The sequence below is a fragment of the Crocuta crocuta genome, unplaced genomic scaffold (genome assembly GCF_008692635.1).
Source record: "Crocuta crocuta isolate KB4526 unplaced genomic scaffold, BGI_CrCroc_1.0 scaffold279, whole genome shotgun sequence".
Classification (NCBI taxonomy): Eukaryota; Metazoa; Chordata; class Mammalia; order Carnivora; family Hyaenidae; genus Crocuta; species Crocuta crocuta.
Genome location: NW_027551570.1, coordinates 7,018,586 through 7,044,169, shown reverse-complemented (window position 1 = coordinate 7,044,169; position 25,584 = coordinate 7,018,586). Strand labels below are relative to the sequence as shown.

General features: G+C 36.5%; 1 protein-coding gene across 1 annotated transcript in view; it reads left to right on the top strand.

The window, feature by feature from the left end:
• Positions 1–25,584, top strand: part of PIK3R4 (phosphoinositide-3-kinase regulatory subunit 4) — an 84,564-nt gene that overhangs the window by 28,664 nt on the left and 30,316 nt on the right. Inside the window, exons 7-11 of the mRNA XM_077750880.1 lie at positions 3,777–3,922; positions 6,584–6,787; positions 17,791–17,992; positions 19,806–19,993; positions 21,294–21,504. Of these exons, the coding sequence (XP_077607006.1) occupies positions 3,777–3,922; positions 6,584–6,787; positions 17,791–17,992; positions 19,806–19,993; positions 21,294–21,504 (951 nt within the window). The remainder of the gene's footprint in view (positions 1–3,776; positions 3,923–6,583; positions 6,788–17,790; positions 17,993–19,805; positions 19,994–21,293; positions 21,505–25,584) is intronic.

Genomic DNA, 25,584 nt, shown 5'->3' with positions numbered 1-25,584 from the left:
ATATTAGAGAATATATGTATATTGGGAAATACCTCTTTGTTTTTATCTGTAGTTAAGCCTTTAACTTGAAAAATAAATTTTGTTTTGTTTTGTTTAATGTGATGTAGATAAAGTCCTTAACTGCTCTGAAGAGTGGACTTATTTTTTGAACACTTAACCACAAGTTAAGTTGGAATTGAATGTACAGGATTGTCTATGACATCTCTCATTGCACTGATTACCAGTTAAGAATTCATAGTGTTGGAGTTACTACTGTTAATAATTTTATTTATTTATGAGAGGGGGAGAGAGAGATGGCACGAGTGAGTGAGGGCAGAGAGAGAAGGGGAGAGAGAGAATCCCACAAGGGGCAGAGAGAGAGAAGTAGGCATCACCTGAAGGGGGGCACCAGCTCACCCAAAGGGGAGTACCAGCTCACCTGAAGCAGGGCACGAACTCACAAATTGTGAGATCATGACCTGAGCCAAAGTCATAAGCTTAACTAGCTAAGCCATCTAGGCGCCCCACTGTTAATAATTTTATTAACCTATGAAAAGAATTAATGTTTAGCTTTTATAGCGTTTACCTATTTCCTTCAACTTAAAATTCAGAATAAGGGCAAACAAGTAAATATGACGCATAGTAAAATTAAGAATATTTGGAACTTTTAGTCTTCTTATCACATTTTAAGAAAGTAAGCAATGTAAGATATCAAGTTGGCTCTGTCCTGAGAGTACATGGAATCTTAGAAAATTGCCTTTTTTGGATAAAATTGCTGTTCCAAGGAAAATTAATAGAAAGCCAAAATTAGTTAGATTTGGTTATAGGTTATTCTTAAGGCAATCCTCAGAGAAAAAAGACAAAGGGGTTATTATTTATTTTGATTGTTGAGAAAATAGGTAGTAGCTAGTAGAAATGCATAAAATTTCTGGAAAATTTAAAAACATGAATGTAGCTTTTCAAAAAAATTGTGGAAAATTTAAGCATGTGTAGATTTCTTTATACTTTAATATCTATAATTGTTCTTTCAGTTTTTAACCCTAATTTGATTTGAATTTTTGATGGTTGTTATAAAAATAGTTATAAATTTAATTGCAGTTATTGAGTATTGGCACCACAATCATGATGAGAATCTTTATTATACTGAAATGTTAAGCTACTGAGTGCGGTAGTGTGAGGCAGATATAGAAAGCAGTGTTTCCTTAATAATGTTAAGTTGAGAATATATTGTCTTAACATGCATATCTTGCTACGTGGAATATTTTCCTGCTTATTTTCATTTTCTGAATTCTCACATCAGTGTTTTCTTTTCTGTCCTGTAAAAGTGTCATTACCTTTACGGGTCAAGTTTTTCTTGCTTTTGACTTTGATCTTCCTTGTTTTAATTAATATTCTCTCTATATAAATATGTATGTTCTAATTTCATATAATACATTTCTTCTGTTGCCTAATTACTTGGAAACTATTTTTGAGACTTAATGTAGTTTATATTTAGCATTTTTAAAATCTGAAAAATGGATGTCTGTAAATTTTTAAGCAAAAATCATCTTAAGATAGTTTTTTTTACCCCTCCTCCTATTTTTCAGAGATTTTTCTGGGTTCTGCTCTTTCTTGTCATTGATCATAGGATGAACAAATGGGACACTATCTTTAGTTTAGCATCAAAATAAATAATTATCTTTAGGTATAGAATAAAATCAATATGGTACAACTTCTTGGATGAGGTACTGCCTTAGAACTGGAAATGAATTTGGTACTATCTGTTGGGGGGCAAAAAAAAAAAAAAAAAAGGCTTGCTAAGAAGAATCAAATAAACAATTATTGATTGGCATTTTGAACTATTTCAAAGAAAACAATATCTTAGAAGCACCTGCTTAAAGCAAGATAAATCATACACACTTCTCTGTTGTTCTGTTTTTATATGTAGTCTGTTGTAGTGATTCTTAAAGGGAATGATGGTGGTGGTGATGGCATCATGATTTCTTTGTCAGTTTTTAAAAAAACTACACTCTTCCCACTTATATTTTAACAATACTCCCTTCCCTTGTGCTTGTCCCCAGGTAATTGGAATGTATTGGAATAGAGAAAAGATCAAGTACACTGTTTTATAGGAAATCCTCTTGAGTGTTTTAGGTTCTTTGTATTAGTTAGCATTTCTGATACAGCAATGCCATGTAGCACTCGACCACCGAATCTCAGTAAATGCTTCAGTAAGGTTCTCATCATGCATCTGTTGGCTGTATGGGTGGCTCTCTCCAGGCTTTGTATCTCCAGATCGTCTGGGGTGACAGTAATCCATCTGCCTCATTCTGGTGCCCGTGTTATATGGGCAGCAGTTTTCCAGGTTATGTTCTGGACGATGGCAGAAGCATGAGACAGCAAGCTTAGCTGTGTAGCACATTTCAAGCCTCTGTTAGTGTTGTATCTGCTAATATCTTGTTGGCCAGAGCAGGTTAATGAGACTGAACTAAAAGCAAGAGGCAGAGAAGTACTCTTTGTATACTCTGAGTGCAGTAATAGAGGTAACGTAAAGAATTAGGACCGATAATTCAAGCTCATGCCTAACTCCTGCCAAGTCATTTTACGTTTAGCTACTTTTTGGAGGTTTTTCAATGCTTTTCCAGTCCTCATTTTGCCTGTTGTCAAAGGGAAACTGCTAACCCTCCTTTGTTGGATATATCAGAGGCTGCATGGTGCTTATGAAATCACCAAACCTCCTCATGTATAATTAAAAGAATTGGAAATGGCAGAACTTTGGAAACAGATACTTTGAACAATTTTTTTCTCCTTCCCCTTTTTCTATAAGTAATATTAGCATGTGACAGGGTTATTTCTCCATTACGCTAAATTTCTTATAAAATTAATATCCTTTCAATGCTGATGCTTCTGCATACTCAGAACAAATATGTCTGTTTATGTATGTATGTATATTTTTTCTTTTAAAAGTTTTATTCTAAATCAGGTGTTTAAAAGTTTGAATTTTATTCAAAATCTTCGATTAGTTGAAGTCCTTGATTTTCAGGTGTAATACACAATACAGTCAAAAGGAATGAACATTCATTTACTTTTCTGGTTTAATTGTATATTTTACTCTTTAAGAATGGGCATCCAAATGTTCATCAGTGGATGAATGGATAAAGAAGATGTGGTGTATATATACAATGGAGTATTATTTGACAATCAAAAGGAATGAAATCTTGCCATTTGCAACTACATGGATGGAACTAGAGGGTATTATGCTAAGTGAAATTAGAGAAAGATGAATATCATATGACTTCAGTCATATGAGGACTTTAAGATACAAAACAGATGAACATAAGGGAGGGGGAGCAAAATAATATAAAGAGAGGGAGGGAGACAAAAAGGTAAGAGACTCTTAAATTTGGAGAACAAACAGGGTTACTGGGAGGGTTTTGGGATGGGAGATGGGCTAAATGGGGAAGGGGCATTAAGGAATCTTCTCCTGAAATCATTGTTGCACTCTATGCTAACTAACTTGGATGTAAATTTTAAAAATAAGAAAAAAAAATGGGTATCATATTTTCTGCCTTTAGTTTCTATTCATACTGTCTTGTGAATGAATATATGAATGATATTTTAGATTTGATCAAACCGTTTCATTAAAAAAATGTCAGAGAAGTGCTGTTTATATTCTTTTATGGTATTTATGATAGGGAAAATTATAATGTCAGTACATTGAGTTGAGTTTATGCCTTAGAATAATTGAGTATGTGAAAGCAGCTGATAGTAAAGTAACATTGTGGTTTAAATCCATACCTTTTTCTTTTCCTTATTAGCCCCATTTCTGTGTCATCCCAATTTGTGGATACGCTATGGTGCCGTAGGATTTATCACAGTGGTGGCTCATCAAATAAGTACAGCGGATGTATACTGCAAACTGATGCCTTATCTTGACCCATATATTACCCAACCAATAATACAGGTATGCTTGTTCCAACTTGGAGTCAGTCCTCTCTAAACTGCACTCCTTTAAAAAAAGGTTTAGAGAGTCCTGTTTTTATTTAAATTTATAAGATTTAAATTGGGCTGCAGCATTTTCAGGTTCCCTTAAGCTAGCTAATGTTACTGGAATAAACAATGGTGAGAAAAGTTCAAGACGCTATTATGTTATCCATCATGTTATGCATCATATAGCACTCAGTAGTTCATACTTTTATTTTCTTATGTGCAGAGTTGTAAAACATCTGATGTTAAGGGGAAATACAGTGGAAATGTATATTGATGGACCTCTGCTTTTATTGTGAAAAGTATAGCTGATTTCAGCCAAAGTCAGCATTTATACTAAATTGGAAAAGGCCTTTTACAGATGTTTGGATTTTTGGATCACTAACTGGTTCTGATTTCTTTTCTGTTCTTTTTCTTTTTTTAAAAAATCTTATCTTTTAAAATCCTATTTAATCTTTTTGAATCTAATGGCTTGCCTCCCTCTACCCCCTACCTTTCCAGTATAGCACTTGATAATAAACTTTGGGTATTTGGTTTGTATAAGGCAGTTTTTTTACCCAACTTGTCAGTGTTTACACCCTTCGTCTTCCTGGAAAACTCACTATCAAAATAGGTATCTGTTTAAATTGAGTAAATGTTGAGATATGATTCTGTCTGTTAAAATATTCTTAAATATCCAATTTTTTAGTAAAATCAATTTCCCTTTTACAAATTCACATAATTTGGGCTCCTAGTACTTTTATATTCCAATGAACCTTCCCTTTGGTTGGAGAAAAATGACATTGGATATGTTCTGGAAATGAGGAGGCTTGGCTGTGCCTTCTGTCCTTTTTCCTCATAGATTTATTCTTTTCTGGGGGGTCATTTTTCTTTATTTCATAGTTTGTAGAATTTCTAATTTTTATCTCAGCAATTTATATATGTATGAAAGGTAATACTACTAGAAAATATGCCATTTTTCTTACTTTCTTTTTTGAATTTTAATCTCCACACCCAGTGCGGGGCTTGAACTTGATTCCAGGATCAAGAGTTGCATCTCTCCCAACCACNAGTCGGATGCTTAACCGACTAAGCCACCCAGGCGCCCCTTTTTTAAAATTTTTTAACGTTTATTTTATTTTTGAGACAGAAGAGACAGAGTATGAGTGGGGGAGGGGCAGAGAGAGAGGGAGACACAGAATCCAAAACAGGCTCCAGGCTCTGAGCTGTCAGCACAGAGCCTGTCGCGGGGCCTGAACCCACAGACCATGAGATCATGACCTGAGCTGAAGTCGGCTGCTCAACCAACTGAGCCACCCAGGCGCCCCAGGAGAGAGAATCTTAAGCAGCCTCCACACTGAGTGTGGTACCCCTTTCTTCTAAAATTTTTTGAAGTTCTCTTGGAAATAAGGTCTAGAGATTCTTACTACTTTAAACTAGTTATTCTCTTTGGAAATTTCTGAGAGGCACCTGGGTGGCTCAGTCATTTGAGCATTCTACTCTTGATTTTCAGCTCAGGTCATGATCCTAGGGTTCAAGCCCTGCCTTAGGCTCCGTGCTGTGTGTGGAGCCTGCTTAAGATTCTCCCTCTGCCCCTCTTTCCTGCTCATGTTCTCTCTGTCTCTCTAAGATAAAAAAAATTTAGAAGTTTGTTTATTGAACTCTTATAATACAGTGTGGAGAAAGTATCCTTGGAAATTAAAAATTGCATGCATTTGTAATAACTTGGTGGTTTATTATAACCTGACATTAAAAAATAAATCTAGCATTATTTTTGTAACAATGATAAAAGCAAATATATGTATATATTATTTTTTTGAAAGACCAGGATTAGGAGTTGAGAGGCTAATTATCCATATGCTTCATAAATCTTAACCTTTCTACAATTTGAATTTAGACAAAAGATACCCTTTTATGCTGGCCAGTTTACCAGGTAGTGAAATAGGTCCAAAGAAAGTCCTCTTGGTATATACTGTTTGTATGCTCATCCTTTTTATTATATATGCGTTGACAAGGAGGGTATCCTTGGGGATAATACAGAGAAGGATTTTGTGAACATATATATATGTATATATAGTAGCTGTGTGTGTGTGTGTGTGTGTGTATATATATATATATTTTTTTTAATGTTTATTTTTGACAGAGAGACAGAGCATGAGTGGGGAGAGGGGCAGAGAGAGAGGGAGACAGAATCCAAAGCAGGCTCCAGGCTCTGAGCTGTCAGCACAGAGTCTGACATGGGCCTTGAATTCGTGAACCGTGAGACGATGACCTGAGTCAAATTCGGACACTCAACCAACCGAGCCACCCAGGTGCCCAGCCATAAGTACTTTTTTTATCTAGGAGGTCATCCTCACATTTGGCATCTAGAAAGAGGCTCTTTGTCATTTTCTAAATTTTCCAGTCTGGGTATATATTATTCTTCTTCCGATATGAAAGACTCAGATGTGTACTCACATGCTAGCAATGAAAAGAAAAACCTTAGCTCTTAAAGGTCACTAGCGTTCTTTTTTTCTTTTAAGCAAAAATTGCAAATATTGGTATCTCCCATTTTCTTAGAAAATAAATACCTATGTTAACACAAGTTGTGTTTACTGAATATGAAATTAACTGTAATATGTTGTATCTTTGGTTGATTCTTTTTATTTTTCTAATATAGATTGAAAGGAAACTTGTTCTACTCAGTGTTTTAAAAGAGCCAGTAAGTCGTTCTATATTTGATTATGCTTTGAGGTCTAAAGATATCACTAGCTTGTTCAGACATCTTCACATGCGCCAGAAGAAGCGAAATGGGTCTCTCGCTGACTGCCCTCCACCAGAGGATCCTGCCATAGCACAGCTTCTGAAGAAATTGCTCTCACAGGTTGTATCATCTTTTGGAAATCTTACATTGAAACAAAAATTCCATAAAAACATTCAAGCATCTATTTAGCTATGAAAAAATTTTTTGGTTGATTAGGTTGCATCATAACAAATGAAACCTGGCAAATATCATATACATTTGCGTTGGCATATCGGAGATGCTAGGATGATGATAAGACCTTAGTTTGAGCTAAGTAAGGAATCCTGGGAGACCTGTTAAGTTTTTTTTGTGATTATTCCCTATATAAATAGGGGAGAAAGTAGATATAACCTTAAATTAGAGTAATATTCTTGAGTCAGTTCCATATTTCACCAAAAAAAAAAAAAAAAATCAATTAGAGAAAATATTGCAAAGCACAGATGCACCACAGAAAGTTATTGGTTTTAGTTCAAATCTGAAGAGTTCCTACTACATGCAAACAGCAGAAATAACTGGGATTTAGAATACATTTTAGATTGAATAAACCAGTTACAGTTGCATATTAAAAGCCTGTGAATTTGTATCAACAAATCATGTTAAAACTAGTAAGTAATCTTTTTACTATACTTGGAATTAGTAAAACCTCTTTAGAAATATTCTGGATTCAGTGTCCTGTTTTAAGAGGCATATATGGAACTTAGAGAAGTAAAGATAGAAATGAAAATGGCTGGAAATAAAGAATACAGTTTCTGAATAAATGCTCAATGAGCCATAAAGCAAATACTGAGAGATAACTTTAATGACGGTCTTTAAGTCTGCAGGACATTTTGGTTTAGAGAATACTTGTCAGTCATGTCTTGTCTAACAAGAAGATGAGAAAATGCTTCAGTTGCAGAGAGAATTAGATCAATTTGAAGATATAAATCCTTTCTTGTATTGTACTAGTCACTGAGTGTCCAGTGCTCTTTCATGCTCATATGTTGCTTTAGGTGATTGAATACTGAATTATCCCATCTCCTATGGGATATCGAATATCCCATCTCCTAGGGAGCCTGGTCAATAGCCATTTTGATTCTTTTAGGTCTCACTTTGCCTGGAGGCTGGAATTGCCTCTGAATGTCCCTTCCAGGTCGGTGGTTCTGTTTCCTATATTTTAGAAGATCTAATTTAATGTGACTTGAATTACTAAAGAGCTTTTTCTTTGGGTCTTCGTTTAGTCTTGTCTCATACATTAGATGTATTTTATATTTTTGAAAGCAGTTTATGGAAAATTGGATATTGAATCACATTTTTCTATTGTTTCTTTTGAGTAAATAATCCTTGTCAAAACGATTTCAGCATGCAATAAAAACCACCCCAATTTAGATGTGTCTTTGGGTTTAGATGGTGTGACTCTTTGTACTCCTCAGTCACCTACAAATTCTGTGTATTACGTTAAAAGCCTCTGTACTAAAATTTCATAGTAAGTCATTAGTTAACTTCATGGAGCCACTCTAGCCCTTGGTTCTTGCTTTTCATCTTGCTGTGGGCATAGGTTTTGCCACTGCCATGGGTAAAAAAGGAGGGAGAGGGAAGAGCAGTTTCCATAGCCTTTTTACTTTCTCCTTTCTACTCTTCTCCTAAACCCTTCTACCAGTGCTGCTTCCACAGTGCCAGCCCTCTTTATGGGTATCATGACGAAATCACTGATTGGTATTCCTCTGAAATATTAGTGCTTGATGTATTCATTTGTCTGTCATTCATACCCTCATTTGTATCAGTAGGGAAAGAGGAACCTGTTTTCCTCTGTTTTATGTTGTTTCTGTTACTATCAATTTTAGGAGACTCTGAAGGGTTAGTAGTACTCTCTTTCAAGGGACAGGTACTACTGGTAGAGGGGAGAGCAAGCCAGAGTCTCTCAGGTCCTCAGAAGAAGTAAAAGCAGAACAATACAGCTTCCATTTTTCGATGACCTAAAACAAGTCTACCACTGCAGTTGGTGCTTTCCCTATTTTGTGACTGACCTTATAACAACCTTGAACAACAGATGTTATCCCCACTTTGTAGTTAAGGAAACTGCAGCCCAAAGAGGATAGTTAAGTTGCCTATGCTCGCACAGTTCATTCAGTTTCAAAGCTGACATTGAGCCTAAACCTGTCTTAACTCCAAATCCCATACTCCTTCAACATGCCATCTTGCCTCAAAATAAAGGACAGGGAGCTAAGACCGAGAGACTGTTTGAGGTTTTTATGGACTTAGGAAGGTTCCATGTGCAGTTCAGCTCCTCCAGCCCCTTGCACGCCTTTACTTCTTTTTGGTCCCTGCGCTACCTGAGTTTCTTGGCATTACTTGCAGAGGCTTTGAGTCAGGGGAGCCTTTGGAGGTGGGAATTGAGTCCCTATTCCTAATGTCAGGGATGCAGAAGGAAGGATGCTTGTAGCCTCTGCAAATGAGAATTCTGAATACTCCTACAATTTTTTTTTTACTTTTACAGTGCTCTTTTGTATAGGGCTGTACTTGAGGTGCATCGTGTAAAATAGGCTTTTTACCTATTTTAAAACAGCTTTTTACCTACTTTAAAACAGCTTGGCATTGTTTCTGCGGGAAAATATGTTCAGGGTTCTGGATAATAGACCTTTTTTTAATTTTTAAAAAATTTTAAGTTTGTTTATTTGAGAGAGAAAACACAAGTCGGGGAGGGGAAGTGAGGAGGGGGAGAGAGAGAGAATCCCAAACTGGCTCGGCACTGTCAATGGAGAGCCTGATGTGGGGCTCAAAATCACGAACCATGAGATCATGACCTGAGCTAAAGTCAGATGTTTAAACTGACTGAGCCACCCAGGTGCCCCATGGATAATAGACTTTTAAAGTACACTTTTGGAACATAATGGTAGTTAGAATCTGCCTAAACTCCAGATTTTTAATAGGACTTACCTCCTGGAGGTGATACATGGCAGAGCTGTTTTGGAATCTCATCTACAAGAGCCCTCTGTTTTATTTGTATCCATTTGATCATCCACTAATACAGAATAAGAATATTCTGATTTCCCTCCTTTAAAAAAATCACAAATACTTAACATTTTTAATTTTTAAAAGATTTATTTTGAATACTTTTTGACTGGTAGTATAGACACAAGGTGTAAAATTAAAAAGATAATTGGAAGATATATAATGTAAGTTTTTCTCTAATCTCNTTTTTTATCTAGGAGGTCATCCTCACATTTGGCATCTAGAAAGAGGCTCTTTGTCATTTTCTAAATTTTCCAGTCTGGGTATATATTATTCTTCTTCCGATATGAAAGACTCAGATGTGTACTCACATGCTAGCAATGAAAAGAAAAACCTTAGCTCTTAAAGGTCACTAGCGTTCTTTTTTTCTTTTAAGCAAAAATTGCAAATATTGGTATCTCCCATTTTCTTAGAAAATAAATACCTATGTTAACACAAGTTGTGTTTACTGAATATGAAATTAACTGTAATATGTTGTATCTTTGGTTGATTCTTTTTATTTTTCTAATATAGATTGAAAGGAAACTTGTTCTACTCAGTGTTTTAAAAGAGCCAGTAAGTCGTTCTATATTTGATTATGCTTTGAGGTCTAAAGATATCACTAGCTTGTTCAGACATCTTCACATGCGCCAGAAGAAGCGAAATGGGTCTCTCGCTGACTGCCCTCCACCAGAGGATCCTGCCATAGCACAGCTTCTGAAGAAATTGCTCTCACAGGTTGTATCATCTTTTGGAAATCTTACATTGAAACAAAAATTCCATAAAAACATTCAAGCATCTATTTAGCTATGAAAAAATTTTTTGGTTGATTAGGTTGCATCATAACAAATGAAACCTGGCAAATATCATATACATTTGCGTTGGCATATCGGAGATGCTAGGATGATGATAAGACCTTAGTTTGAGCTAAGTAAGGAATCCTGGGAGACCTGTTAAGTTTTTTTTGTGATTATTCCCTATATAAATAGGGGAGAAAGTAGATATAACCTTAAATTAGAGTAATATTCTTGAGTCAGTTCCATATTTCACCAAAAAAAAAAAAAAAATCAATTAGAGGTAACATTGCAAAGCACAGATGCACCACAGAAAGTTATTGGTTTTAGTTCAAATCTGAAGAGTTCCTACTACATGCAAACAGCAGAAATAACTGGGATTTAGAATACATTTTAGATTGAATAAACCAGTTACAGTTGCATATTAAAAGCCTGTGAATTTGTATCAACAAATCATGTTAAAACTAGTAAGTAATCTTTTTACTATGCTTGGAATTAGTAAAACCTCTTTAGAAATATTCTGGATTCAGTGTCCTGTTTTAAGAGGCATATATGGAACTTAGAGAAGTAAAGATAGAAATGAAAATGGCTGGAAATAAAGAATACAGTTTCTGAATAAATGCTCAATGAGCCATAAAGCAAATACTGAGAGATAACTTTAATGACGGTCTTTAAGTCTGCAGGACATTTTGGTTTAGAGAATACTTGTCAGTCATGTCTTGTCTAACAAGAAGATGAGAAAATGCTTCAGTTGCAGAGAGAATTAGATCAATTTGAAGATATAAATCCTTTCTTGTATTGTACTAGTCACTGAGTGTCCAGTGCTCTTTCATGCTCATATGTTGCTTTAGGTGATTGAATACTGAATTATCCCATCTCCTATGGGATATCGAATATCCCATCTCCTAGGGAGCCTGGTCAATAGCCATTTTGATTCTTTTAGGTCTCACTTTGCCTGGAGGCTGGAATTGCCTCTGAATGTCCCTTCCAGGTCAGTGGTTCTGTTTCCTATATTTTAGAAGATCTAATTTAATGTGACTTGAATTACTAAAGAGCTTTTTCTTTGGGTCTTCGTTTAGTCTTGTCTCATACATTAGATGTATTTTATATTTTTGAAAGCAGTTTATGGAAAATTGGATATTGAATCACATTTTTCTATTGTTTCTTTTGAGTAAATAATCCTTGTCAAAACGATTTCAGCATGCAATAAAAACCACCCCAATTTAGATGTGTCTTTGGGTTTAGATGGTGTGACTCTTTGTACTCCTCAGTCACCTACAAATTCTGTGTATTACGTTAAAAGCCTCTGTACTAAAATTTCATAGTAAGTCATTAGTTAACTTCATGGAGCCACTCTAGCCCTTGGTTCTTGCTTTTCATCTTGCTGTGGGCATAGGTTTTGCCACTGCCATGGGTAAAAAAGGAGGGAGAGGGAAGAGCAGTTTCCATAGCCTTTTTACTTTTCTCCTTTCTACTCTTCTCCTAAACCCTTCTACCAGTGCTGCTTCCACAGTGCCAGCCCTCTTTATTGGTATCATGACGAAATCACTGATTGGTATTCCTCTGAAATATTAGTGCTTGATGTATTCATTTGTCTGTCATTCATACCCTCATTTGTATCAGTAGGGAAAGAGGAACCTGTTTTCCTCTGTTTTATGTTGTTTCTGTTACTATCAATTTTAGGAGACGCTGAAGGGTTAGTAGTACTCTCTTTCAAGGGACAGGTACTACTGGTAGAGGGGAGAGCAAGCCAGAGTCTCTCAGGTCCTCAGAAGAAGTAAAAGCAGAACAATACAGCTTCCATTTTTCGATGACCTAAAACAAGTCTACCACTGCAGTTGGTGCTTTCCCTATTTTGTGACTGACCTTATAACAACCTTGAACAACAGATGTTATCCCCACTTTGTAGTTAAGGAAACTGCAGCCCAAAGAGGATAGTTAAGTTGCCTATGCTCGCACAGTTCATTCAGTTTCAAAGCTGACATTGAGCCTAAACCTGTCTTAACTCCAAATCCCATACTCCTTCAACATGCCATCTTGCCTCAAAATAAAGGACAGGGAGCTAAGACCGAGAGACTGTTTGAGGTTTTTATGGACTTAGGAAGGTTCCATGTGCAGTTCAGCTCCTCCAGCCCCTTGCACGCCTTTACTTCTTTTTGGTCCCTGAGCTACCTGAGTTTCTTGGCATTACTTGCAGAGGCTTTGAGTCAGGGGAGCCTTTGGAGGTGGGAATTGAGTCCCTATTCCTAATGTCAGGGATGCAGAAGGAAGGATGCTTGTAGCCTCTGCAAATGAGAATTCTGAATACTCCTACAATTTTTTTTTTACTTTTACAGTGCTCTTTTGTATAGGGCTGTACTTGAGGTGCATCGTGTAAAATAGGCTTTTTACCTATTTTAAAACAGCTTTTTACCTACTTTAAAACAGCTTGGCATTGTTTCTGCGGGAAAATATGTTCAGGGTTCTGGATAATAGACCTTTTTTTAATTTTTAAAAAATTTTAAGTTTGTTTATTTGAGAGAGAAAACACAAGTCGGGGAGGGGAAGTGAGGAGGGGGAGAGAGAGAGAATCCCAAACTGGCTCGGCACTGTCAATGGAGAGCCTGATGTGGGGCTCAAAATCACGAACCATGAGATCATGACCTGAGCTAAAGTCAGATGTTTAAACTGACTGAGCCACCCAGGTGCCCCATGGATAATAGACTTTTAAAGTACACTTTTGGAACATAATGGTAGTTAGAATCTGCCTAAACTCCAGATTTTTAATAGGACTTACCTCCTGGAGGTGATACATGGCAGAGCTGTTTTGGAATCTCATCTACAAGAGCCCTCTGTTTTATTTGTATCCATTTGATCATCCACTAATACAGAATAAGAATATTCTGATTTCCCTCCTTTAAAAAAATCACAAATACTTAACATTTTTAATTTTTAAAAGATTTATTTTGAATACTTTTTGACTGGTAGTATAGACACAAGGTGTAAAATTAAAAAGATAATTGGAAGATATATAATGTAAGTTTTTCTCTAATCTCTGATCCCTAGCCACCCGGTTTCTTTCTCTGTTGATTGTGAATTTTATGTTGTTAGCGTGCTAAATTCCTTTATACACTGTTGGATTGTTCTGTTGTACAGTTAACTCAGTTGGAATTAGTTTGATCCTTTTAAGCCTTGTTTTTTTTTAAAAATTGAATCCAGTATAGTTAACATACATAACTAATATAACAGTGTTATATTAGTTTAAGGTGTACAATATAGTGATTCAACAATTGTATACATTATTCCACTGCTCAAGATATGTGTACTCTTAATTTCCTTTACCTATTTCTCCCTCCCCCCACCCCTCCCCCCTGTAACTATCAGTTCTCTATAGTTGAGAGTCTGTTTTTTGGTTTATCTTTTTTTTCATTGTTCATTTGTTTTGTTCCTTAAATTCCACACATTAGTTAAATCATATGGGATTTGTCTTTCTCTGACTTTTTTCGCTTAGCATTATACTCTTTAAATCTATCCATGTTGTTGCAGATGGCAGGTTTTCATTCTTTGTAATGGCTGAGTAATATTCCCTGTATATCTCACATCTTTATTCATTCATCTATCAGTGGACACTTGGGCTGTTTTCTAAATTTTGTCTTTTGTAAATAATGCTGCAGTACACATAGGAATGCATGTATCTTTTCAAATTAGTGTTTTTACATTCTTTGAATAAATACCCAGTAGTGGAATTATTGGATCATATGGGCAGCTCTATGGCTGTAACACTTTGCATTCCTACCAACAGTGCATGACATTTCCCTTTTCTCCATATCCTTGTCAACACTTATTATTTCTTGTCCTTTTGATTTTAGCCATTCTGACTGGTGTGAAGGAATATCTCATTGATTTTCATTTGTATTTCCCTGATGATGAGTGATGTTGAGCATCTTTTCACATGTCTTTTGGCCAGAGAGAGTGAGAGACAGAGTGAGTGGAGAAGGGGCAGAGAGAGAGGGCATCACAGAACCTGAAGCAGGCTCCAGGCTCCAAGCTTTCAGCACAGAGCTCAACCTGGGGCTTGAACCCAGAAACTGCGAGATCATGACCAGAGCTGAAATCAGATGCTTAACCCACTGAGCCACCCAGGCACCCTAACTTCTGCCTATTTTTTAATTGGATTATTTATTTTTTTGGTGTCGAATTATGCAGGTTTTTCTTTTCCTTTTCTTTCTTTTTGAAATATTTATTTTTATTTTTTTAATGTTTGTTTATTTTTGAGAGAGAGAAAGAGACAGTGTGAGCAGGGAACAGGTATAGAGAGTGGGAGACACAGAATTTTAGGGAAGCTCCAGGCTCCGAGCTGTCAGCACAGAGCTGATGTGGGGCTCAAACTCAAAACCCTGATATCAAGAGTCACATGCTCCACTGACTGAGCCAGCTCCGCACCCCTATATATTTTAGATACTAATCCCTTAATGGATATATCATTTGCAAATATTTTCTCCCACTCATTAGGTGGTATTTTTTGTTTTGTTGATGGTTTTGATGGTTTCTTTTGCTGTGCAGTAGCAAAAATATTTTTTCCCATTCGTTAGGTTGTCATTTTTGGTTATTGATGGCTTTGTCGATGGTTTCCTTTGCTGTGTAAAAGCTTTTAATTTTGGATTGTCCCAGTAGTTTATGTTTGCTTTTGTTTCCCTTGCTTGAGGTGACATAGCTAGAAAAATGTTTCTATGGCCCATGTCAAGGAAATTACTGCCTATGTTTTCTAGAAATTTTATGGTTCCAGGTCTCACATTTAGGTCTTTATTTTCAGTTTATTTTTGTGTATTGTGTAAGGAAGTGGTCAGGTTTATTCTTTTACATGTATTTGTCCAGTTTTTCCAGCACCATTTATTGAAGAGACTGTCTTTTCCCATTGTATATTCTTGCTTCCTTATCATAGATTAATTGACCATATGAGTCTGGGTTTATTTCTGGGTTCTTTATTCTGTTTCATTGATCTATGTGTCTTTCTTTGGGTGCCAGTACCATAGTCTTTTGAATACTGCAGCTTTATTTATTATTTAAAAAAATATTTTTTGTGTTTATTTTTGAGAGAGAGAGAGACAGAGTACGAGCAGGGGAGGGGCAAAGAGAGAGAGACGGAGACACAGAATCTGAAGCCGACTCCAGGCTCTGAACTGTCAGCACAGGGCCTGAAGCAGGGCTTGAACTCATGAGCTGTGTGATCATACCTGAGCCTAAGTCAGACACTTAACTAAGTGAGCCACCCAGGCTCTCCTACTGCAGTTTTATAGTGTATCTTGAAATCTGGGATTGTGATAACTCCAGCTTTTTTTCTTCTTTTTCAAGATTACTTTGGCTATTTGGGGTCTTTTGTGATTCCATATAAATTTTAGTATTATTTGTTGGAGTACTGTGACAAATGTTGGTATTTTGATAGGGATTGCATTGACTCTGTAGATTGGTTTGGGTAGTATGGACATTTTAACAGTATTAATTCTTTCAATTCATGAACAGAGTATATCTTGCCATTTGTGTCAGTTTCTTTGATTGAATTGGATTTCGATTGAATTGAATTTCCCATTCAATTTCTTTCTTCAAAGTATGGTTTTCAGAATATAGGTTTTTCATCTCCTTGGTTAAGTTTATACCTAGACATTTTATCCTTTTTGGTCCAATTGTAAATGGAATTTGCTTACTTTTTCTGCTGCTCTGTTATTAGTGTATAGAAATGCAACAGATTTCTGTGTATTTATTTTGTATTCTGCAACTTACTGAGCTCATTTATCAGTACTAATAGTGTTTTGGTGGAGTTATTAGGGTTTTACCTGTATAGTATGATGTTGTCTGCAAATAGTGACAGTTTTATTTATTCCTTACCAATTTGGATACCTTTCATTTCTCTTTCATGTCCAATTGCTGCAGCTCAGACTTTATTACTATGTTGAATAAAAGTGGTATGAGTGGACGTCCTTGTCTTACTGGATTGGTCTTATGATTCTTGTGATGACCCTCCTTTTGTGGGCTAGAACCAAGACCTCTCTCTTGTGAACTAAAATGTAGTCTAACAAGAATAGAACTCTTACTGTAGCTGTGAAAGTGTCTACATTAAGCAAATTTTAGGAGGCAAAGTAAAAGTAAATGAAGAATTTCAGGCCAATATTGGAAAAAAATTCAGTCAGAGATCCCCTCTATGATTATTGTACTTTAATGCAATTTTATTTTATTTTTTCTTAGCTTTCTTAACTTTCTAGGGTTTGTTTGTGCCCTGTTGTGACTGTGGATTGTGAATATTACTTTAAACTCCAGTAGGATTCTAATTAAGGCTTCAGGGGAATTGCTATTTTATTTTATTTTTTCCATTGGCATAATAAAAACATTATAGAGGATTCTGTGGATGGTTTGAAAGTAAAGAAAAACCCACCCATACTCAATGATAAAAAACTGAGAGCTTTCCTACTAAGATCCACTAAGTAGAGAAAAAAATGCATAACTATTTTGTTTACCCCAGAATATTTGTTTCACATTGAATTATTTCAGTCAGTTATTTAGTATTAATTGGTTGTCAGTTTCAAGTATTCTAAGTGCCTTGGGTGGATTAACTTAACTAAAATTTCGTAGTAGCCCCTCCAAAAAATTGTGAGATGGGTGCTAATAATTACTTCATGATATTCATTTTCTAGAATCAGTAGACATTTAGAGAAATTGGGTAATTTGCCCAAGGTTACACATATAGTAAGTAATGGAGCTTGAATGTACTTAGGCAATCCGACGTTAATTATGCTGTTATCTTAGGGTGTGTTGCTTACATTTGCAGGTCAGCCAGCAGGTATCAATTTCTGAGGTATATAGAATGTTTTATGTATCATAGAGTGCCTTCACATATAGTGTGTCTCATTTAATATTCTCAACACATCTAGGAGCAAGGTTGAAGTACATATACTTTCTTTTGCTTAATATTGTTATTTCCAGAATTTTTGTTTAGATAGTATGTGTTTGTTTATTCACAGTTACATATTAAAGATTACTAGATACCAGGCACTGTTTTAAGTTCCTGGGAGATTTCAAAGATGAATTATACTTGAATTCTTCCATTAAGAAAGAAAATTAAGATATAAATTATGATACAAAGTAGAAAGTGTCATAACAGAGGGTTTCCTGGAAGGTCAGAGTAGAGATGTTTTGCTACATTGATACTTTCTTTTTTCTCTTGTCTTTGTTTGCTTCATGTTACCATTCTGACTCTTAACATTTTAAATTAGTGGTTTGACCCTTCAGTCATTCCAAGGCCTGTTACTACTTTTGAAAGTAACCTATAGCATATGTTTTATTTGGTTTTAGGGAATGACAGAGGAAGAGGAAGACAAACTCTTGGCACTGAAAGACTTCATGATGAAATCTAACAAAGCAAAGGCCAATATAGTAGACCAGAGCCATCTTCATGATAGCAGTCAGAAAGGTGTCATTGACTTAGGGGCATTAGGCATCACTGGGAGACAAGTTGATCTTGTTAAAACCAAACAGGAACCTGATGACAAGCGAGGTTAGTACATTTATATATATGTATGTGTTTAGTGTGTTGTTATTTCATAAGGCTAATTATTTCATAAGGCATATTAGTTGTAGCTAATTAGTAGTAAAATAAAAAGTCATATTTTCCAGGTGTAGAACTTTCAAGTACTGTATGTGACTCCATTTTGTAACAGGTGGATTTAGGGGAGGAAAAATGGAGAATTGAATAAACAGTTGAGAGCTTATGTAACCTGTCAAAATTATGGCTTTCTGTGTCAGAATAAGGATTCAAACCAAAGCTGGACTCCAAAGCCCTACTCTTAATAATAATAAAATTATGTTTCCATTGTGGAGATGTATGATTGAAGATGAAATCCTGTTTTTTAATCCTCTAAACACCAACCGAAAGTCAGTAGTGTATGTTAAAATGAGATAATTATCTCGTTTGTTTTAGTAGGTAATGCCCAGTGAATTGAAAAAAAGTCTTGTTATTAACAATGAAGTAACAAGAGTAGAGACCAGAGAAGAATTAATCATTTGAAGTCTTGAAATTTAGAACTGTCAGCTCTTGTGACAAGGATGTTGACCTTGATTGTATGAGGTTTTTAAGATCTTGTGTTTTCTTTCTTTAACCTTTTTTGGAGATGTACTTATTTCCAAGTACTTGTGTTGAAAAACCACTCTATTCCAGTATCAGATTTTAAAGGCAGCTGAATTGTATTTAAAAATAAACCTCTAACTGCCAAACTTGAGGTAAAGTATTTGGAACTTAATTATCAGTGGTTTACATCCGTAGTAAGTAAAGCACTGATACAGATTATAAGAAAAACACAAGTATCCCAAAAGAAAAGTATTGAAGGATTTGAACTTAAAACTGATAGAAGGATAGAAATGCATGTTTGAAAAGATAAATGCAAAACAATGAGAAACCATTTTCTGCCTATGTGATTAGCAAAAAAGACTGATCATACACCTATTGTTAGCAAGGGTGTAGGGAAATAGGCATTTTCATACACTGTTGAGATTATAAACTGAACATATTCTTTTTAGAAAGCAATGTTCTTACTCTTTGAGTCATTATTTTCAATCCTGAAAATTTCTCCCAAGAAAAAGGACAGGCATGTGAAGAAATATATATAAGAATGTTCTCAGTTTAAAAAAAGGAAATAATTGAAATGATCATTAGTAGGGGAATGATTAAATAAACATTTAGTATATCTGGTTGAGAGAAAAAGCAGGTTGTGAAATACTTTATATTACTTTGTACTATTTTATTTTTGCAAAATGATATGGTAGTATATCATAAACTATGTAGTTTATGGGATTTATGTACTTAATGGGTAACTCATATTTTGGTCATTAATACTAGAACTTTGTGTTATTGAATGTACTTTTTTACTTGAAGAAAGATTTTTTAAAAAGAGTTCTCATCTCTATAGTCTGGAGGTAACTATAGAGCAGTTGATTTTCACATTTTGTTTGTGTCCCAAGTAACTGATACTGGAAATAGGTCATATCAGTGTGGTTGGTGACATTTGAAAAAGTTGTTTTTATTGTTGGCTCTTGAGATAAAGTGGTTATTTGAAATTGAGCTCACCTTAGAAAACTAGGAAGCAGTTAGTTCTAATTATTAATGACACTGAAAGTGCATCTGTTCCATGTGCCCTAGAGAGAAAGTGAGAGTTAATGAGTTGATATATAAATATAAATAAATCAGAGATCATAAAGAACAAATAGGATGTGAAGTCCATTGCTGTCCCTCTCTAACCAAAAAAAATAAATAAAAGTGCTTATTGGTTTTAGAGGTTTCCTTTAGACTGACCATTCTGCATCTGTTTTTGTAGCTAGAAAACACGTAAAACAAGACTCAAATGTAAATGAAGAATGGAAAAGCATGTTTGGGTCGCTGGAGCCACCAAACATGCCACAGGCCCTACCTAAAGGGGGTGACCAGGAAGGGATTCAGATGGGGAAGCCTCCTCGCTCTGAGTCCTCTGCTGGCATTTGTGTCCCTTTATCGACTTCTCCACAGGTACTACCATCTAGGCAGTAATCCTTTTGTCTTTCAGTCTCCTCCTACTGTTTTGGTTGTTTAAAGGCTGTGTACTGCACTGGAAAAGTCAATATAGTGAGCTGTCCTTTAGCGGAGGATGTGCTTCTTTCTTTTCTTCTTCAAATTTTATTTAAATGTAACTTAGTTAACATATGGTATTATACTGGTTTCAGGAGTTGAATTTAGTGATTCATCACTTCCATGTAACACCAGTGCTCATCACAAGTGTCCTCCTTATTGCCCATCCCCCATCCAGTCCATCTCCCACCCCCCTCCCTCCAGCAACCCTCAGATTGTTCTCTATAGTTAAGGACATGTTTGTTTCTAAAACAGGCTAATCTTTAATTTTATAGCCAAGGGGAAGTCTAGTTATTGAAAGCATCAAAGAGGGCCTTGTGTTAGAGTACTCACCAATAAAGTGATCTGAAATTATGGGTTGAAGACCTTATTATGAACTGTGATTATAATTAGGTTGCAGTGAACCTTTTAAACCTTTTACTCTGTCTCTAATATAACGTATCTGTAAAATAGCAANCAAAGTCCCTGGTTTGCCATCTGTGAGAAATTATGATCTTTATATATTTTAAATATATTTGTAATTTAAGGTAACTCTTCCCTAAGCCAATTATTTTTTTATTTTTATTATTAGTTTTTAATAGTTTATTGTCAAGTTGGTTTCCATATAACACCCAGTGCCCTCCTCCATGCCCATCACCCCCCTTCCCGTCTCCCCCACCCCCATCAGCCCTCAGTTTGTTTTCGGCATTCAAGAGTCTCTCATGGCTTGCTTCCCTCCCTCTCCCCCACTATTTTCCCCTTCTTCTCTCCCATGGTCCTCCGTTAAGTTCCTCCTAATCCACCTATACGTGCAAACATATGGTATCTGTCCTCCTCTGCCTGACTTATTTCGCTCAGCATAACACCCTCAAGCTCCATCCATGTTGCTACACATTAAGCCAGTTATGTTTTAAATGAAAAATATTAACTGAACCAACTGATAAATTCTATTTCTATTCGCTTAAATTCTGTGGATTTTTGTTTAATGTTATTGCTCTACTGGTAGTTTTTTTTTAAATAGTGTAGAAGTTTGGAAATGTAATATTTGTCGTTAAACTTTATTTTAAAGAGGTCTTCACTGAACAAATGTCACTAAATTTAAATGGATTTGAAAATTGGCTCGTTAATAAGGAACAAAGCTGATATCATGAAAAGAGAACATGGGTACATTTTTATCATCCAGTATACTTTGCTTTATAACAAAAATTCTTCTGTTTTGTAGCTTCCAGAAGTGACAAATGTCCAAAATAGAAAACCAACAATACAGGTTTTAAGTAGTACAGTCTTACCATCTACCTACCAGATTCGGACCACAACGTGTAAATCGGAACTTCAGCAGCTTCTACAGCAGAAGCGGGAGCAGTGTAACGCCGAGAGGATAGCTAAGCAGATGATGGAAAACGCCGAATGGGAGAGCAAACCACCGCCACCCGGTAAGAGGGCCGCTGCCAGTGGTTCTGTGCTGGCCCGGGTATGGAAGCCTAGAATCTACTGCAGGATGCTGATAATTAATTACCAGGAAGCAAGAACAAAGCTATCACTTGAAAGCCCAGAGGAAGAAGCATGAAGTGAGAAATTTTAAGTCCTTATTTGTGGAGTTTGGATCTTCTTAGCTGTGGGGACAACTTGCAGTGTCTTGTTTAGGCCACGTAGTGTTTTCAGCCTGTCTGCGGTCCATTTTCTCCATTTACAGTGCCAGGTTTTACCTGCCTATGTAGTGTCACGCCGCTCTTTACAGAATGTCAGGCTTGTTGGAGTAAGCTCCAGCTTTTTATTTCTGAAGAGTCTAGCATCTGTTTTCTTTTAAAAAAGTAAAACATTTGGAAAGTAATGGGTATTTCTAAGAAGAAAACAAAATCAGCTATAATTCCACCACTCAGTGATTATCAGCATTAAGATTTTGTGGAAACACTGCTATATTTTGAAAAGATTTAAAAGAAACTCAAGAGAGACTTCAGGTGAAAATGTGACTCAGCTCTGTTAACAGACTTGCCCAGTGTAAATGTGGTAGAGCTAGAGCTAGTTTTTGTTTTGTTTTTTTTAAAAAAAAAATTTAATGTCTATTTATTTCTGAGAGAGAGAAAGAGAGAGAGACAGCATGAGCAGGGGAGAGTCAGATAGAGAGAGACACACAGAATCCGAAACAGGCTCCAGGCTCTGAGCTAGCTGTCAGCACAGAGCCTGATGCAGGGCTCATACCCACGAACTGTGAGATCATGACCTGAGCCGAAGTTGGACGCTCAACCGACTGTGCCACCCAGGCGCCCCTAGTTTTTGATATTAGATTTGTAGATTTTAAAAACATTTTTCATGAGTTTCTGTGTACAGATTTTAATAATAAAGATTTAACTTAAAAACTGAGAAGAAATGCATAGTGCGTTTATGCTTAGAGGTTTACGAATCATGTGAATTCTCATGTGTCCCCCTCTGTACTCTAGGGGAAAATGCCGATAGAGACAGATGATTTTTTTGATGTTTATTTTTTATTTTGAGAGGGTGGGGAGGGAAAGAGAGAGAGGAGAGAGAATCCCAGACAGTGCAGAGCCCCACGTGCTGTCAGTGTGGAGCCCTACACGGGGCTCGATCCTGCGAACCGGGAGATCATGACGTGAGCCATGAAATCAAGAGTGGGATGCTCAGCCAGCTGAGCCACCCAGGTGCCCCTGGACATAAATGCCTTTAAGATTAAAATATTAAGTGGTAAGTGGCATCTCAGGTCACATAAATTTTATCAAAGTATGCTGGAATGTTCAAGTTGTTTCTGTAATATAGTTCAGTGTTCTATACCAGCCCTGCTTTCAACACAGAAAAGTTAACCATGAACTGTCTATTTGATGACAGAATGTCTTTATAAGTAGCATTTTATACTTATGTGGAATTATACATTTTACTCAGTAGTTACAGAAAAGGTATCAAGTTTTGAGGTTTAAAAAACATGGGATGACCGTTGGACTTCTGATTTTTTTCTTGCCACACTTGAGTGGTTATGTGAAAGTGATTTTTTCTGGAGGGAAATGTTCAGTCTAGCCTGGTAGATTATCTAGACTTCATGGCAAACTGTTTTTGATCACTTTCAAATCTAGCATATCCTCCTTAAAAGTCACATTCAGTTGTTCTTCCCACACATGTGAGCTAGAGATCCAAGGGTGAACATATTTTTTATCTTAGAGTTTGCCAGGTTTGGCAATAGTCTTGTTTTCATTTTTGTTTTCTGGTAAAAAAAGAATTTTATCCTAAAATGATATTGTTATTAATTAGGCACTGTGCTGAGTTCTAATAGATGTTCTTTTATTTATTTATTATTCTTTTTAAAGAGAGAGTGAGCGAGAGCAAGTGGGAGAGAGGAAGGGCAGGAGAGGAGGGAGAAAGAGAGAGAGAAAGATTATCTTAAGCATACTTCATGCTCAGCACAAACCCTGACATGGGGCTCAATCCCACGACCTTAGGATCATGACCTGAGCCAAAATCAAGAGTCAGATGCTCAAACAACTGAGCCACCCAGGCGCCCCCTTGATGATCTTTAGCATAGCTTTCTGTTTTCTTTTAAAATTGATTAATATTAAATATTAAATGTTACACTTAATATAAAAGTTAACTCCTCAAATATTGAAGTCGATTATAGGCAAGGACCTATGCTAGATACTGTGAATGATTCAGAATGGATAAGACATGGTCTCTGGCCTCAGCAAATCTGTAATTTATTAGAGGAAATTAATCATACACAAGAAAATACATAATAAAACACGTGCATATATGTCAGAAAGTAATGGGCTATAATTAACACTATTTATACTAACATGTTGATATTATACAACAAGTGATTGCAAGTAGAGAAGACATTAACATTTGGGTGTTTACTGTGGATGTGGGACAATATTAGGCACTTTATATATCTCGTTTACCCATATCCACCCTTTGGGTTCAGTAATAATTCTCTCATTTTACATTTGAGGAAATTGAAGCTCAGATATTTTAAATGAGTACCCCAAGGCCACACATTATATTTTGATGGATTTGAGTCTTTGAGACTTTAAGAACAAGGTTGCCTTCCTCGCACCCTATTTCTCTAGATTAGGATAGGCATTATCTCTGGCTATTGAGCAAGTAGTCAGGGTTTTTCCAGGTAGTAAGTGACTGTTGTTCCTTTTCAGATACTAGAGAAGGATCCCAGGTGCAATCTTACTAAGGCTCTTTGAGCAACACTTAATTGCTATCTTGGATGTGTTACTCAATAGAGAAAAGTACCTGTCATGGCCTAGTAGACCACCCTGTATTGGATAGCTATTGGCACCCTCTGTTTAGTCTTTTTTGTTTTGTTTTGTTTTTTTACAAATAGTTTATTGTCACATTAGTTTCCATATAACACCCAGTGCTCATTCCAACAAGTGCCCTCCTCCATGCCCATCACCCGCCTCCTCCCCACACCCGTCAGTCCTCAGTTTGTTCTCATCATTCAAGAGTCTCTCATGGTTTGCCTCTCTCCCTCACTATTTCCCCCCTTCTTCTCCCCCACAGTCCTCCGTTAAGTTCCTCCTAATCCTCCTATACGTGCAAACATATGGTTTCTGTCCTTCTCTGCCTGACTTATTTCGCTCAGCATAACACCCTCAAGGTCCATCCATGTTGCTGCACATGGCCAGATTTCATTGTTTCTCATTGCCATGTAGTATTCCATGGTATAGATAAACCACATCTTCTTGATCCATTAGTCTGTTGATGGACACTTAGGCTCTTTCCATGTTTTAGCTATTGTTGCGAGTGCTGCTGTGAATATTGGGGTACATGTTCTCCTATGCATCAGCACTCCTGTATCCCTTGGGTAAATTCCTAGCAGTTTGTCCTATTGCTGGGNTGCCTCTCTCCCTCACTATTTCCCCCCTTCTTCTCCCCCACAGTCCTCCGTTAAGTTCCTCCTAATCCTCCTATACGTGCAAACATATGGTTTCTGTCCTTCTCTGCCTGACTTATTTCGCTCAGCATAACACCCTCAAGGTCCATCCATGTTGCTGCACATGGCCAGATTTCATTGTTTCTCATTGCCATGTAGTATTCCATGGTATAGATAAACCACATCTTCTTGATCCATTAGTCTGTTGATGGACACTTAGGCTCTTTCCATGTTTTAGCTATTGTTGCGAGTGCTGCTGTGAATATTGGGGTACATGTTCTCCTATGCATCAGCACTCCTGTATCCCTTGGGTAAATTCCTAGCAGTTTGTCCTATTGCTGGGACATAGAGGAGTTCTATTGTTAATTTTTTGAGGAACCTCCACACTGTTTTCCAGAGGGGCTGCACCAGTTTGCATTCCCACCAACAGTGTAGGAGGGTGCCTGTTTCTCCACATCCTCGCCAGCATCTAGAGTCCTCTGATTTGCTCATTTTAGCCACTCTGACCGGCATGAGGTGGTATCTCAGTGTGGTTTTGATTTGTATTTCCCTGATGAGGAGGGATGCTGAATATCATTTCATGTGACTGTTGGCCATCTGGATGTCCTCTTTGGAGAAGTGTCTG